The 16,691-nt window shown below is 40.1% G+C and overlaps 1 protein-coding gene across 2 annotated transcripts; it reads left to right on the top strand.

The window, feature by feature from the left end:
- The first annotated feature begins 223 nt into the window (after positions 1 to 223).
- isg20l2 (interferon stimulated exonuclease gene 20-like 2) lies at positions 224 to 6,343 on the top strand. Of its 2 annotated transcripts, none has more exons than XM_080767762.1 (4): positions 224 to 259; positions 1,990 to 2,893; positions 3,020 to 3,220; positions 4,157 to 6,343. In XM_080767762.1, exons 2-4 carry the CDS (start codon positions 2,153 to 2,155, stop codon positions 4,259 to 4,261), a joined length of 1,047 nt encoding a protein of 348 aa, XP_080623888.1. In that variant the 5' UTR covers positions 224 to 259; positions 1,990 to 2,152; the 3' UTR covers positions 4,262 to 6,343. The 2 variants fall into 2 exon arrangements, with proteins under 2 accessions (XP_080623888.1, XP_080623889.1); XM_080767763.1 differs by lacking the exon at positions 224 to 259 and adding an exon at positions 1,463 to 1,595.
- The last annotated feature ends 10,348 nt before the right edge of the window (positions 6,344 to 16,691 follow it).

Here is a 16,691-nt window from a genome sequence, read left to right as displayed (position 1 = left end):
CGACATTGAGGGGGCAGAAAACAGTCTGGTTCATGCATAGACTGTAAAAAGGGTTCATGTAGTGCATTCCGTAAACTCGTCTATGTAGAAGAGCCTGGCCCCATGAAGTGAACGGAGTTGTCGTACTGTCTATGGCTCTGTGGAAAACTCGCGTTTATTTATGACATTACTGACTAATCCTTGATTCTTTGCGATCAGCTTTGACCCGGAAGATGAAGTTTAATGTTGATCAAGGAAAAACGCATGCTGTTGTTTACAGGTCTGACTGTTGCTTTGTATTTCATTTTAATCCAATTATTATCGGACACTTTTCACCGTGAATGTTTTATAACGGCCATCCTGGCTTTGTTACCACAAACAACCCTGAAGCAAATATGTTTGAAGTTAAAAATGAGTCAAGGCAACTATAGGCAAGCAATAATAACCACTATAGCTTAGCACACTGCTTGTAGCGAGCTAATTAATCAATCTTAAAATTAGTTACAAATTAGGTCAACGGTGGACCCTCTTGTAAACAAGTGTAATGCTTTAGGTGTCGTCCACTCACAGTTAACAGTTTTTGTATTGAGTTGTGCTTGAAATGTACTGTAATCCTGCAAACTGTTATAAATATTTACTTCAATAAATAAATCACATTTATAAACGTCAATTTAAATATATACTTTATTTTATTTAATAGCGGGCTTAATACTGTCTGCTTTTTAAACCAGGTAGGCGTGTTAGCCCAGTTAACATGGGTTAATTGTGTATAGACCTAGACCCTTTCGAAACCCTGGTTTACCGTTTCAAAATTTTGGACGTCGATACCCCAGGGTCCCTCAGTACTGTCTCCATGGGAGACAGATGTACATAGCCTCCTTTTAATCTTTTTTTTTTTTTTTTAAGTTTTGGCTGCTCTGAAATTCTCTCTTCCTAGCATTATAAACATCCTGCATGTACGTGGTCGGCCAATCAGATGCAGTAACTAGGACGCGCAGCTAGCCAGTCTCGGTGCGTGAGGATACAATGGGAAGTCAATAAGGAATGGAGGAAGAGAGAATTTCAGAGCAGCCAAAACTTCCAAAAAAGATTAAAAATATTTAACAGCATCGGTGGTTAATGCCATTTCATACACGTTGCGGCGGTCTCCTATAGCCGCTTTATGCGTCTTTGAAACATCTCAACACTCAAGCGGAGCGGAGTGAAAGTTCTGGCACAAAACGTGTATTTAGTGATAGTCAATTATCTCCATTTTTTCACGAGATGCACACGGACATCTTTTTCTTCGGGCAAAGGGGCCCGGAATGATCAATGGACTGATTTTACCAATACTTCCTGTTGTTTACCGCAGACGTCATCACCAATTGACCAGGGAAACACAAAAGTTTGGGTCACACAATTGGCAGGTGGTGTGATTAATTACCCCGCACCTATCGCAAGGCACCTGCCAATTGTGTGACCCAAACGTTTTCATAATGAAGTCCAGCTGTCATTCCGTGCCCCCTTGCCCGGAGAGAAAGACGACCGTGTGCATCTCTTGGAAAAGTGGAGATAATTGACTAAATACACGTTTTGTGCCAGAACTTTCACATGTTCACATCTTTGGAATTATTTGGGTGAGTACAAACGGAGCATTTATCACATTTAATGCCGCGCATGTTGCGCCCAACCAGAAATTAAGCACGGTATTCTATGGCTCCTGTATGTGGAATACTGTGCCAACTGTATGTAACAACAGGAGACATTCTAGGGCTAGGCTGGGTAGTAGTGCTATGGGTTCTGTAATAGCTGTTCAAATTTAAACCATGATGGGCCATATTTGATTGACGTTCAGATGGTTATGATGAGCACAAGCAGTTTTAGGGATTAAGTTAAGTTTCTTGCTCAGACAGGGATACTTGGGGCCGGGAGGTGGACCGGTGACTTTCTGATTACCACATTACCTACTAATCTACAGCTACCCAATTATGTTAATCTGTTCATTATACCTTCTTTTTTGTTTTCTTGCAGGTGGTGAAAGCCAGCTCCACAAATCTACAGATTAGGAATTATATTTATATTTTTTTATCATAGAGGATATAATATGTAACTAGATCTACGTGGGCCTTTATTGGAAAGTGTGTTGAAGGAACAGTTTTCTTCTAGAATCTGACTTCATCCCGAAGCATTCATCATGTCTGACCTAATGATCAATTTGGTGTCATCTGATGATGATGGCAAGCCCACCAAGATCAATACCATAATCAACTTAGTTTCCTCAGATGAAAGTATACCACAAAAATCATTAGGAAATGATAAACACCAGAAGTTTCTTCAAAAGAGGCAATTCCTGGAACGAAGGGGCCTCCTTAAAGACAAGCAGAACACAAACAAACACAAAAAGGTAAGGCCCTGGCCTGGCCACATCAAGGAAGGGCACAGCCATCAAGGCCAACCACCATGGCAAAATGGTGCCCTGCGTCCTCCACCCCCTAGTGCCACAAAAAAACATAACCCATTTCACACACACAGATTAGGCAGCGCTACAAGTTCTGTAGCAGACTCTCAGCCATCTGCTTCCACTAACAGCCCTGCATCATTAACTGTCTCTGTAGCGAACACTGGCAACCCTGAGCAATCACAGAAAACCGTGAAGTTAAACTCAATGAAAGCAACAGCCTCTTTCCCCAGAGGATCAGGACCAATTGGAAACCCAGCTAAATATCTTGCCATAGACTGTGAGATGGTGGGCACTGGCCTAAAAGGTCGTGTCAGTCAGCTGGCACGCTGTAGTATAGTGTCCTATGAAGGTGATGTGATGTATGACAAGTTCATCAAACCGCCTGTGCCTGTTACTGACCTCCGCACTCGCTGGAGCGGCATCCGATGGCGTGACTTGGCTAAAGCTACTCCATACACAGATGCCAGAAAGGAGGTAAGAAGAAGCATGTCAAGATCAGATCTTTCAAAATGGTTTCATCTTGTGTTTTTTGACATTCATTAGTACAGTAGTAATGAATGTGGTCATCTGTTTAATCAACTATTACATTTATGTCTGTAGATACTGAGGCTCATCACAGGGAAGGTGGTGATTGGCCATGCCATCCATAATGACTTCAAGGCCCTGAGCTACTTTCACCCCACTGCGCTTACCAGAGACACCTCCCGTATCCCTCTGCTCAACCAGAAGGCTGGCTTTGCTGACAAAGAGTGTGCCTCACTTAAGAGACTTACTAAGGCTATATTCAACCGTGACATCCAGGTAGGAGAAACGATGACTATACATCAATTCTTAAAGATATTAAGATTATATTCTGTAAATTTATAGACAATAATGTGAACGTGAGTTCTGCACACTACTCTCCTTTATGAACTCTCACCTGTCTTGACCTCATGATTTTCCAGAGGTTAAAGAAAATCACACCCGTGTGAACCCCACCTCTCTCTCTCTCTCTCTCTCTCTCTCTCTCTCTCTCTCTCTCTCTCTCTCTCTCATTAGCAGGCAACAGTGCAGCTCTATCCCTCTCTCTGTTTCTGGCAAACAGCGCCCCTACTCGTACTAATAGTCATATACTGGTGCTCATTAACCAACACATACTGTAGACACATAGGTGAACACGGACATTGCTGTTCCTTGGAGTGGTTGCACCACTCAAAAATGGTTAGGAAAGGTAATGGGCATTATCTTTTTTTACTATTCGGATCTACCCCTACACTTAAAAGTTCATCACAGGTGTGACTCATTGCCTAAAATATACAAATCTACCACAACATCCAATTCATAACATTCATAACATTTCACCATAGCTATTCAGAATAAACATCAATGAAAAAAGTATCACAAAGTGACAAAAGCCAGTTAAGCCATGGACTGGTTCCTTGATAAAAAAAAATCTACTTGAAATGACAAATCTGCACACAAAAATGCTGCTTCCATTGTGTTTATTTTTATTTATTAGTGATAACGCTTCGAGCTGCAAGGTCTGAGGAAGAACTTGAAACAATACATACACGATGGGAGCAGAATACTGGTGTGCGGATTTATTATTTTATTATTTCATATATATTTAGCAGTATAATAAATAAATGGATCGATAAAGAGGTAATAAGAAAGCAATGGTGTAGCACACGTGTTACGAAGTTTACCTAATTATTTTTTTAAGCGATTCTATTTTGAGGAGGATTCTTTTCTCCTCAGGTGGGTAAGATGGGCCATTCTTCTGTGGAGGATGCCAAAGCCACCATGGAGCTCTACAAAGTGGTGGAGGTGGAGTGGGAACGGAAATTAACCTCCGGATCATAGGTCGGTTAGTACCAGTACTTGAAGTGAAATGGTACTTACACTTCAAGATATTTGTGGCCTAATTCATGCTTTGGCACTCAACAGTAGATGTTTAATGACTCAAAATCATACCTGTGTGAAGTGAGTGGTGCAACTCTGTGTGGGGGTCCCCGGAAGTTCCAGACCCACAGAAACGTGCCCAGGGTGCTGGCCCGCTGCCGGTGAACCGCCCCTCGTCCGAAATGGTTGAGAAATGACAGAGTTACTGTGTGGGGGTCCCCAGGGGTTCCCTGTACTGTACTGTCACACCCCAAATCATCATACAGTTAATATGTCTGTGTGTGTTACAGTGACACTTGGTGGTGAAAACCAACCAAATGCTATTATCGTGCTCAGACAGACAGACCCAGCCAGGGACCCAGTGACAGAGTGGTTGCACCACTCAAAAATTGGGTTATTTTCGAAGAGCGACACTGTTGTGACAAAGCAAGAATTAGGCAGGTGCTGAGGCAGGTGATACAGTGAACAGGAGTACAGGATATGGTGGTCTGGTGGTAAAAGAGATTATTCTGCAATCCAGTTGAAAGCTTTGATTCCTGAAAGAGCCATTGTATGCATCTTGTTATTTTGAGGGGTTCTTAATCATTAAAGTTAACAATAGGACAGGAATGGGTAGGGTAGTGTAGGAATGGGTCAAGTCTTCCATTTCCTGGCTGATATACCTGTTTGTGACCGTCATATCAGTTTTTACAGTTTTCTTCTATCTCAGGGTTTGCATTGCATTTCTGTTGTGCTCTTGCCACTAGGGGGCAGTCTTAATATTTTCAGTCAAATGTAAACAAGCTCATTGGAATTGGAACAAATATTGACTGTGTTCCAGTTCGCTCATTCACTCTAGTGGACTACTTGGGGTGCCTTTTTTTTAGGGTGTTTCAAACCGCGATCCAAAAATGATTAACTGTAGTCTACACTACAAACTCCTCAGAATGCACATCAAAATGTAGTGAACAAATGATGTACACTACATTAGGCCAAATGCCCCATAAATCTTTTGAACAGGGAAAAAAAAGGTGGCACAACAAACAAACATGACAGCAGTGAGGGAAACCAATATGTGCACCTTACTCTTTTCACGTTGTGTTTCAATTGATACTTCTTGGCGAGGTCGCTTCTCGCCTTTAGGCGTCTTACTGGTAGTTACTTTTCATTACTGAAGATAAGGTTCATGGCTAACTTATCACTTTGTTGGGAACGATTTGTAACAGCCTAGGTCTATATTCATTGTTCAGTCATTGTTTAAACAGACAGCTTGTGTGACTTTTTATTTTATTTTAAAGAAAATTATGTTTTAAGCCTTGTTTATTGATTTGCATGTTTAATTTTTAACAATGTAAAAAAATCGTGATAAGTTCTAAAATGACATCAACCATTATATGAAGGAAAGTAGTTTTATACAATATATAAGTAGCCTACTTAATTTTGCACAAATTAACATGATTCAAGATGTAAAAGAAAACAAACCGGACACATTTTCTACTACCTGCCAAGATAATTATGATTGCATGCTGTTGCTCCCTGAAATTCAACATTTAAACAATTTTATGAAAATTTATTTTGATACAATCATATGATGGCTGATATCATTTTCACACAATATTACAGAACACCTTCCTTTCTAGCATTATGTTAAATTAAAACTTTCAGATTTTCCTCCTAAATCCCATTGTGCATTCCATAATCCGTACATATGATTTAAAACGGCACGGTTTACGTTGTTTCGTGCAGGACACATACAAAGAATACTGTATATAGGGTATTTTCTTTGACAACTATATTATCCATCTCCTCATCCGAACAATTGGATTCTGGCTGAAAATCAAAGTGTTCCTTTAATGTATTTGCACCTATATGGACTGTGGCTGTGTGGACCAATGAAAGTGTGACTGTCATCAACAAAATGGCAAACGCAAAAGTAAGCCCCTACTTTACAGGTGCTAGACACATACCGGTAGCTATCATATTGATGCAGACTATCTTTAGGATATATCACCAACGGTAATTATTGCCAGTGTCTATGCAATCGCAATAAAAAATTACATTGTTCTTGATGTCTTTTTCTCAGAAACAAATATCCTAAACCTCTTTATCCACTTCAAATATTCATTAAACAAATGTTTCTCTTGAATATACTAAGACCTCCAAATTATTCATATTGTTAGTTATTATCATATTTGGCTTGTCACATTTTTAAATGTGATGGTATGATCTGGACTAACGTAATGGTACTAGTGCAAACTGCAAACACATAGAGCTCCTTATTAAGACATTCTCTGGTTTCCCACCTCTAGTCCAAAGAACCAGAGAGGAGCTCCCATTGCAGGACATAAAGTGCACTTCAAATCATCCCAGGCGTAACTCATACCTTTCATCACAACTATACAAACTCAAAATACTAATTTATATAGCTGATCATAATGATTGATGAATACATTTTGGAACAGAATAAAGCGTGCAAATGAATTGAACATGAAATGATTGCTAAAGTAAAGGCTATATTAAATTGTCACCCTTTACAAAGTGGTATAAGTGTTTGCTTGGCATGTAAGCCAGCATGTGGAGCTTTCCTTTAATGCAGTCATCTGGTTGAGTAAAAGAAAACTATTCACATTGAGGTCATTTCCCGTGCCACTCCACCTAGCTCGTACAGTATCAGTCTGTGTGGACTCTGCTCCTCCAGTGGGCGGTGGCCAAAGATGTCTTGCAAGACTGCATAGACTCTTCGTTTAACACCGTTCCTCCTACTGTAGTCACTGGCAGTGTCTAGCCTTCAACGTGAGTGAATCAGCAGTATTTCCCTGATGTGAATTCAACACTAGCACATTCATTATGCAGCTGAAATACGGTAGACAGTCAACACACCAGATCTCGGTGCAGCACAGCGCAATAAAGGGGAAATAACTCCATGCAGCATATAAAACATTAAGCGCTATTTATTTTCACTGTATTCACATCACAGTTCTGGCTGTTTTTGTGTTTTAGCAAGTTCTATAAGGGTATAAGCGATAGTCTCATTTTTATGGACATCACTATGGTATTTATACCTGTGGAAAACATGATTTGGGCCAAACTATAGATCAGTGGTTCCCAAACTGGTTTGTGCACCCCTTGTGGTGCGCGAGCACCTTCTAGGGGGTGCATGACATGAAAATGCTAATGGTGCTATGGTTTTATTATAAATATGTTAACACATTATGCCAATATATGGCAAGTATATGCAGAATATATAGCATATGCTGCATAAATATGCCATATTCAGGTTCATATAATGTGATATGTGTGTATATATTGGAAATATATAGCTTATGCAATTTGTATTTCCATGTGGGGGGGTGCATCAGCTAGGTCAGGAGGTAAAAAGGGGTGCATGGCCAAAAAGGTTTGGGAACCGCTGCTATAGATGATACCATGCCTGAGATCCATGCAGAAGTAGCAGTGTACATTTCATTTCATTTCATTTCATATTTATTTATTTCATTTCAGTTTGGTTTTTACATTACATTTTACATATTTTTCTTTTTTTTTTTTTTTACATATTCCAATATATTTTACACATGCAGATTAGATGTCTAGGGCTGTGCCACAATAATGGCAACATAACAGTGGAGGGGTGTCTGCTTGCCAGCGGGAAATGCTGTCTTCATTTTCATGCAACTTAAAACCCATAATAAATGGAAACAATTAGCCCTTCACTAAATTCCATCCCAAAAAGCGATTGTCCAATGCCAATCCAAATAGTTTATCAATGGTTGCTATGCAGGTCAAGCTTTCTTCGCTGCTAACGTGCCTATTGAACAAGGATGGGTTGGGGAGGGACTTAGTGAAGGGCTAATTGGAAGTTGCCCACTAATTAATTTTGTCCAAAGAGTAATTGCACTCTGCACAGCATGGTCTTGACACCTGCAGCATCAAATGCGTTACTTCCTGGACACAAATGACATCATAGCTGACTCATTCAGATACTGTACATATTTGTCTACTTTAAAGGAGACATTGAATCATAGAGTCAGACTTGTGATGTTAGTACAATGAGTGGCTGAGATATATTCCAAGCCTTTTTCTTAAGTGAGTCAGTCTAGTGACTCCAAGGGAAAGTCTTTGTAAGTTAAAATGGTGTGTTTGTTCAATAACGGATCATCAATCACAGGATCATCCCATCTATCCAGCAATTTTGTTTGGACAATTTCATCCCTTCATGAGAGAGAATTCATACAGGATGCAGGATAAAAAAAGTGGAATTGAGAGTGATTACAAATTTAAAACTGCAACACAAGCTGATAACTGATCTTTGTGGGATTTTCTCTCTTGATTGAATGAACATTTATTTAATAAACAACTCCACATAACTTAGGAGTGTAACGTTTTGATACTGTTTTTTCAGAAGTCTGCAAGGAACTTTACTGTACTTTCAGGTTGATTTGGACAGGGTAACGGCCATTTCTAGATCACAAACACAGATAAGAAAGATGTCTTAATGCATTATAAATGTCTTCATACTGAAAAATCTTTCTGCCAAGTCACTCTTCAGTTATCCCAGCCTGTAGGCTGGCAGCCTCAGCCCCGTGGCACTCTTGTGTCTTCCCACCTCCAGTGTTGACCATCCTGCCCTGTGCCTAGATGTCAAATTCCTCCACTGGCTGCCACTCAGCCATGGCTGCCAGCTTAACACTATCTACAAAGTTCTATTCACCTCTCCCCTTCCTTTGAGACCTCTTGCTCAGCACTACCACTACTTCAGTGAAGTTCAGTCCACACCTATTCTCTGCTAAAACTAAAACTTCAGCCTGGTGGTCAGCACCCACCCTCTGTCCACAAGTTGGTAGCATCAGACATGAATCACGGTTCACGAGTAAAGGCTCAAATATGCTTTGTCGGACAACCTTGTCACTCAATGGAAATTAATACAATATTAAACACCAAAATCATTATATTTAACTAATTTTAATCATAATTATACAGGGTTATACATTTCAGAGTCATTGTGTAAGTTCATATATATATATGTATGTATGTATGTATACATTCATCTTTATTTTCATTTGCTGCTTTCTTTCGTTTTTGATAGAGGGGCGGGGGCATTTGAGCATGGGGCTAAATATGTATTTCTTTACAAACTTTTATAGCGATAATTTTTTTTAATTATTTACTGTAGTCCTAATAGTCCCCAAAAATCTTGCTATACATTTTGTAAAAATAATACATATTTAGCCCCATGCTCGAATGTCCTCGCCCCCCTTAAAACAGCTAAAATCCCTAAAACAAAATAAAGCAGCAAATGAAAAAAAAAATTAACACTCATCTTTTACTTTCTCTAATAACAACCTAAAACATGAACCTTGGTTGAAAAAAACTAAAGTTGTCGTTTAAAGCATAATGACATTTTGAAATGTCTCCCTAGTGGTGCCCTAACTTGCAACCAATGAATTTACCATGATCCACTAAGTATTTCAATCAAATTGTTAATATGTGGATTTGGATGACATAAAGGATCATGAAAAAACCTTGAATGATTGTGGCCTGCCAATCAATCAACCGACCAACCAACCAATCAATAAATAACACTTTTTAGACAGAATTAAGTTATCTTATCTTTAATTACATTACTATACATCAATATTAATCATGCGGGAAGGCAAAACTGCGTGCATGCAGCGTTCACTCATTCAACGCAGCAGAAAATAGAGCAGGACATCAAGTCACCTCGGACTCACGTGCCTGACCCCATTCAGAGCAGCAGCAAAGATGAGCCTCAAGGCTCAAGCACCAAAAAGTTGATGCAGAGAACCGCCACTTTAACTACAAATCGAATGCAAATGTAATACCACGGTTTAATTTGCCAGAAAACAGTGTCAGTTGTTCTGATCGACAATATAAGGTGCCAATCAAGTAGCCTATGATTAATAATGCCCCTCCTATGTCCAGCTTTTGGTGTTATGTGCACACACTTTGTCCTACACAAACATTAAATTCCCAATGACAATGAATGGACAATTTTACGTCATAGTGTCTATTTTACGTCATGAATCATGACATGACACAAATTGTGATTGGCCGGAATGAGATGATGTATGATGGCAGTATTTTAGCCCGGGCCGGCCTAGCGGTCCGGGTACATAGGCTGCTAATCCAGCCTGACAGTGTGGCGTGGGTTCGACTCCCGATCCCAACGACCTTTGCTGCGTGTCACTCCCCATCTATCTCCCCCCAGAGTCGTCTAGATGAGCGAGTTACGACAACTCCGTTGACTTCATGGGTCGAGTCCAATGGTGGCTCTTCTACATATAGCGAAGAGTGACAAAGGCCTGAACCGGAAGTTTACGGAATGCATAATGGACTTTATAGTGACAAACGAGTTACAACTAAGTTACGTGAACCACGTGTTTTCTGCCCCCTCAATGGCAGAACAACTCTCCTTTCAATAGCTCTGCTGTACATATCCAATAAAGGCAGAAATGCCCCCAAAAATATCTTACATTTTTGAGTGGTGCAGCCACTCCAAGGAACAGCAATGTCCGTCCCAGTCCCTATGTCTCTCCCTATGTCCCTATGTTTAGGGTACCAATAGGGGCAAAAGTGGTGCTGTTGTGCTAGAACCATAGAGAGAGAGAGATAGTGTTGCAGTGTTGCCTGCTAATTACAATGTGGAGCATGCATCATGCATGATGCGAGAGAGAGAGGGAGAATACACTCTTACTTGTGAGAGAGAGAGAGACTGTTGCCTGCTAATTACAATGTGGAGCGTGCATCATGCATGCGAGAAAGAGAGAATTCACTCTTACTTGTGAGAGAGAGAGAGAGTGTGTTGTCTGCTAATTCCACCACACAGTAACTCTGTCATTTCTCGACCGGAGTTGCACCACTCAGTTCACACGGGTGTGATTAAAAATAATAATAATGGCAGTAGTTTTATATTATTCAGTGTTATTAGCTGCTTACATAAGTGAACCATCGTTTTTAATTTCACAAGAGGCTTTGGATTTTCTTGTGTGGGTGCATTGGCAGTGGGTGGAAAGCTTTATGTAAAAAAAAAAGAAAGAAAGAATATTCAAAGCTGTGTGAGACATGGCAGTGAAACAGATCCCTCTTGCTATTTGTCCTTTCATTTTAAGTGCTACCACGTGACTGCTCTCAGATGCACCCATATTATTGCTATTCTAAACTATTCTAAACTAACAGGTCTCTTCTGTCTTCTGTGAATGCCAAACTCACTCACACACACACACACACACACACACACACACACACAGGTCATGACCATACAATACATATTTGCCATGGCACAGTATCAAACATGTCCATAATACTTTTTTGATTATCAGCTGTGACAAGTCATTGGGAAGGTTTTGTTTTAGCAGATTATCATTTTCCATGCACATGTTCCATTCATCAAACAGGTGCTGTTATTAGCAGCATGTTATAAGCTCAGTAATATGATTTTTATTGCCTACTTGTTTAAGCTATTGGCATCTTGTTTTTGAGCTAAGTACAGTTGGCTCAGCGCACTTCCAACAGTGCTCTCCTTGACATTTGTTCAGTTTTTATAATTTTTATAATTAACAGATTATTTGACTGTGCTTGAGGTCAGGACATATAGAGTACTTCAACAGCAAGGAAAGGAAACACTTTACTTAATTGTTTTCTGCATATGCAAGGATTTTGAACCAGAAACTTTGAAGTCAACTTGATTTATCAACCATCTGGTCCTGAAATAGACAGAATAGACAGAATAGAACTTGTGTATGCTAACGGAGAATTTCAACTCAACCAGCACTCCCAAAATCCATGTAGCTTGGACCAGATCGCCCAGCCTCTGGTGCCGACACTGACGGTACCAAGTCGAACGGAGGAGACATGCAAAGCCAATGGGAGATGTAAAGCCATAGGAGGTGCCTCTCTTCTGCACACAGTAACCAGTTATGAGATTGATTGAATACTTTGAATAATGTTATTACCGTAATCAGAAATGTAAACAGCATGTATGTGGTACAGTAAGACATTAAGGCTAAAAGAATAACACAAAAACGTCCTGGGGACTTGTTTCCATTGTGGTCCTACAGTATATTCAATTAATCAACATAAGAACGCAATAATAGAGGGGTAGAGTCTATACAGTATGTAAAGGTCATGTGTAGGCTGCTATGAAGGATATCCTGTTGAAAACAATATCCCTCTGGGACAATGAAGTCAACAGCTATTGAATGAATGTCATGTTTAAACTACAGGAGGACTACAGTACTATATGTAAAGTATAAAATATATGAGACATGACATTCTTTGTGCTTGTTTGTGTTACTCAAACAATGCTGCTATCCCAGCCATTCCAGGATGTCAGATTTACGCTCCAAATTATAGTACCACACCTAATCTAAATACACATTATCAACACATATATATGCTTAATATAGATTCTAACTAGAGTAGTGCTCCACTCTGACCACAGATCGCTGCCTATACCCAGGGCTGAGGGCAGCTGTGTCAGTCAAGGCGTGCGGCCGTCAAACAGAGTTTGTTGTTGCTGTCGGGAGGAAACCACCTACCTCCATTCTTGAGGTTTTTGGTTATTGTGCATAAATCAGCTATTAAACACCCTTGACGTCTGTGTGTTGTTTCGAAAATATTGAACCAATGAAATGTAGTAAAAAGTGCTTCGGACAAAACCTCTTAACTCCTATATAATGTCACAACACTAACTTTGATTAAAACACAACCTTCATTGTGTTTTAATGAAGGTTTTCTTCATTTCCAGAAAAAAATATTTAATTTATATTTTAATTATAGGGTCCTGCACTATATGTCTGGTCCAGACATTGCGTTAGCAAGTTCTCCTAACACACTGGGCCTATATAAAGCCCTTTATATAATAGCCCTTTATATTAAAATGCAAATTTTATATAATAATAGAATGTAGTTGAGGTAAACCATGGGTGCAGGGGGTAGTAACCACTAACCAGAAGTGTAAGTCTGAGCACCATTAGGCTATTTCCCGGTGCCCCTCATCCACTTTTTCCTTTGGTTGGACACATTTTCTGTGTTGTTGTGAATAACAATAGTAATTCCATTACTATTAGCTACAGTATATAGCTTGCATTAAAACTATGGGGGTGTGTGTTTTTCGAGGGGGCGTTTTCACCCGCCCTGTCCTTCCCCTCAGCTGTGCGCTGTCCCATGTGGAACCTTTTAAACGTTCAGCATCCCACATGCTCAGTCATCCTTGCAAACCTATGCAATTTAAGACTTTGCTAATTGCTACCTAACCTGACTCCTCAACATTTGATATGTGTGGAACACTAGCCTATTATTTAATCGGCAGATAATTAGATAATTAGACAATTAGCGTGAATCTTTCCCAGTCGGCGTTTGACTTTCAGGAGGGAGAGAGACAGAGAGCAGAGGACTGCTTGCTGAATGAATCCAGTAGTAGCCGTCGCTTCCCTCATCATTTAGAACTCAAACCACTTTGTCGCAACGAAACATGGGGATTTAGCTATCAGCTAAAAAGAAATAAGGTCGACCATTTTTTATTATATGTATTTTTTTACAAAAACATTAGCCTATTAAGCTGCACCTGTTCGCGGCGGTCTCAAGAACGTGTGCACAGTGCACGCGAAGCCCAGCTGGTGAAAATGAGGTAAGATCAGATCTGTATTAGTAACCTATTCGACATACCGCTATTAATCAAATGGAATAAACGTATATATTTATATGCCTATTCATTGGCTTTTGGTTATTGCCTTTTCCATCAGGACATGCCCCTCCAAGCAAAAGGTTATATAGCTACCACCAGGGTCGATCGTTTAAAATAAGCTTAGACAAAGTTTGAACGTTTGTTTTCTTGTTTGTTTATCATTAGCCTATACATTAGGTAAGATTAGACTGATGGCTTTCTGTAGGCTACTGAATAACCAGATTGGCAATCGTGGACACGGGGTCATGCACCTGCTGCTGCAGTGGTAACTGTTTCACTCCAAACTGATTTTCTAGCGCATATCTGTGAAGGCTGCTATAGCCTATAGACCCACTCGTCATATGGAATATGTTTATGTGTAGCCTACACGTGCACATTGTGAATTGAAACAGAATGATACAGTTGATCGTCATTCATTGTTATATGGCGTGGTTGAGGAACTTAATTGACCTCCTGTTAACATTGCAAATCTTAAAACTGATCATAACCGGATTGCACCCTTAATGCAAGTTTTTGGCATTTGTAAGCTGCAGACTAGGCTATGTGTGGAAAATTCTATTTAATAATGCAAGTGATTGTTTGTTTTTATGTTATTTTTCAGTTATATCAGACTTTCACCCATTAAATAGCCTGCATTATCATATAAATAACTTGTTTTCACTTTCAGTGAGCACTCCTTACTTTAAAATGGAGCAGTAGGGTCAGACTTTTGTTTGTGAGTGTGAGACTCAGTCTTTTCCCCCAGAAATGAATTAAGCTGCAAACCCAAGTTCCAATACCCATGCAGTGACTGGATGCATCATTTAGGACAATCTTTTCTCACATGCCTTAATTGAGGCACCTAACTCCGCCTATAGGTCAGGGCTGTATAAATATAAGAGCTGGTTGCGGTGGTTGGACAGTTGGACTGGGCACAGGTGTTGATGTGGGCAACTGTGTAGAAAAAGTGTGCTAAAACACAAACAATTTTGCAAAAATAATTCAACAATTGACAATTACAAAGGTGCTTTGAGAAGTTGATATATTGATTTGACATCTCCTTCGCAGTAATGACCGCAAAGGACTGTTCGGGTGCTTTGAACAAAAGCATCATCCAATTGTTTTGTCCTGTAGTAAGCTCTCAGTTTAGCTGTTGCCATCTGTGTTGACCATATACGGCAGCCATGTTGCTCATATATCATACAATAATGCCACCCTGTCATGGCATGATGTAAGAGGAAAATGGCCTTAGTGTGAACCTGGTCAGTTAGAAAGCAGGAATCCGCTATATTAAGGGAAAACAATGTGTACTTCACTTTGTCCTAGCATTCTGTAGGACAGTACGGTGTTTCATTCCCATTAACATCAATACATAAGCCGTGGTCAATGTCACAAAAGTTGTCAATGACTTTCTGATTTTTTTAAGACATTCGGATGATAACAGTGTAGTAAATGGTGCATTTTTTTTACATATATAAAGCATGTAAAGTGCCTTTATCCATGGCACTTTACAATGTGCATTACATTCATACACATTCACACACTGACAGTGGAGGAAACCATGCAAGGCACAAACCTGTCGGGAGAACTTTCAGTGCTGGGGCGACCCAGGATTGAACTTTTCCAAGCGGCCACTCTACCTCCTGATCCACTGCCACCCTGTGTAGTGTATGCATATCGTAATTCCCATGTGTGTCTTACCTTAGTAAAAAGATTACATGATGATTACTGTTAATGATCAGAATTCAATCAGTGGCAACTGGCAACACATAAAATCTGCCATTTGAAAAGGATTATTCAAACTTGAGTTTACTTGGGGTTACTTTTTATAGGCTGTTGCTTAAGCTTTGTTTCCTCTTTAAATATTGAAATTGTTATTTGCACAACGTAAAACTTTGTCGCTCTATGTAGCTACTGTACCACCAGCACCGCTAAGTTTACAGTACGCTCCTCCAAAATGTGACTCTCACTAATACTGAATAAGTATTGTGTGTACCAGTGTAGGATTTGCTATTGTTTCTTGCCAAGTATAATCCCTTTAAGCTCACAGCATTTCTGCTTAATCAGCTTGTAGCATACAGACTAGAGCTCCTTCAACACACAACAACTCACCTACACACACTCTGTCAGACACCCACACCCAGACGTGTACAACACGACACGTACACAGTACTAGTGTGTATGTGTGGCTAGCAGCTAGAATCTCTTGGTTTAGGGATGAGTTTTGTCACTTCTTTTAAAGTTCTTTCCTTCCACAGTGGCTCTGCTTGGGTGGCTGCTGACACCTAATAGGTCACGACTACTGCCTGACAGTGACTGATGATGATCCTTCTAATCTTAAATCATTCCCAGTGACCATTTCTCACTGTTCACTCTGTACAGTGTACACAGTAAAACCGACAGTGTTGTTAATCTAACTCTGACAGTGAACAAATGGATACATACTGTAAATGCTGAGGATTTTACTGTGTATGCTTTCCATCATTTTCTCTCTCCTCTCTCTCACTGCCTCTCTCTCTTTATTTCATTCCTTTTTTCCGTCGCACCATTCTTTCAGAATTCTCACTCACTTCCAGCCCTCCCCATGCAGCCCCTTGCTTCCTGTCAGCTTGCGTCCGTCAGGGGGGTTCTGGTTGCCCCTGGAGATGGGCAGACCAAGTCATTCGAGGTGAAACGATGCAGTATTGGTGGGCCAGCGTGATGGAGCAACTTCTGAGAACTTGGGAACTG

The sequence above is a fragment of the Protomyctophum bolini genome (assembly GCF_963924005.1).
Source record: "Protomyctophum bolini genome assembly, chromosome: 7".
NCBI lineage: Eukaryota > Metazoa > Chordata > Actinopteri > Myctophiformes > Myctophidae > Protomyctophum > Protomyctophum bolini.
Note: the sequence above shows the minus strand (reverse complement) of the source record. Positions and strands in the feature narration are given on the sequence as shown.

Bases quoted from the DNA above. Each gene is read 5' to 3' on its own strand.
- isg20l2 (XM_080767762.1), top strand. From the start codon at position 2,153: ATGTCTGACCTAATGATCAATTTGGTGTCATCTGATGATGATGGCAAG. The intron at 2,894-3,019 runs GTAAGAAGAAGC...TTATGTCTGTAG, and splicing joins ACACAGATGCCAGAAAGGAG to ATACTGAGGCTCATCACAGG. The intron at 3,221-4,156 runs GTAGGAGAAACG...TTTTCTCCTCAG, and splicing joins TATTCAACCGTGACATCCAG to GTGGGTAAGATGGGCCATTC.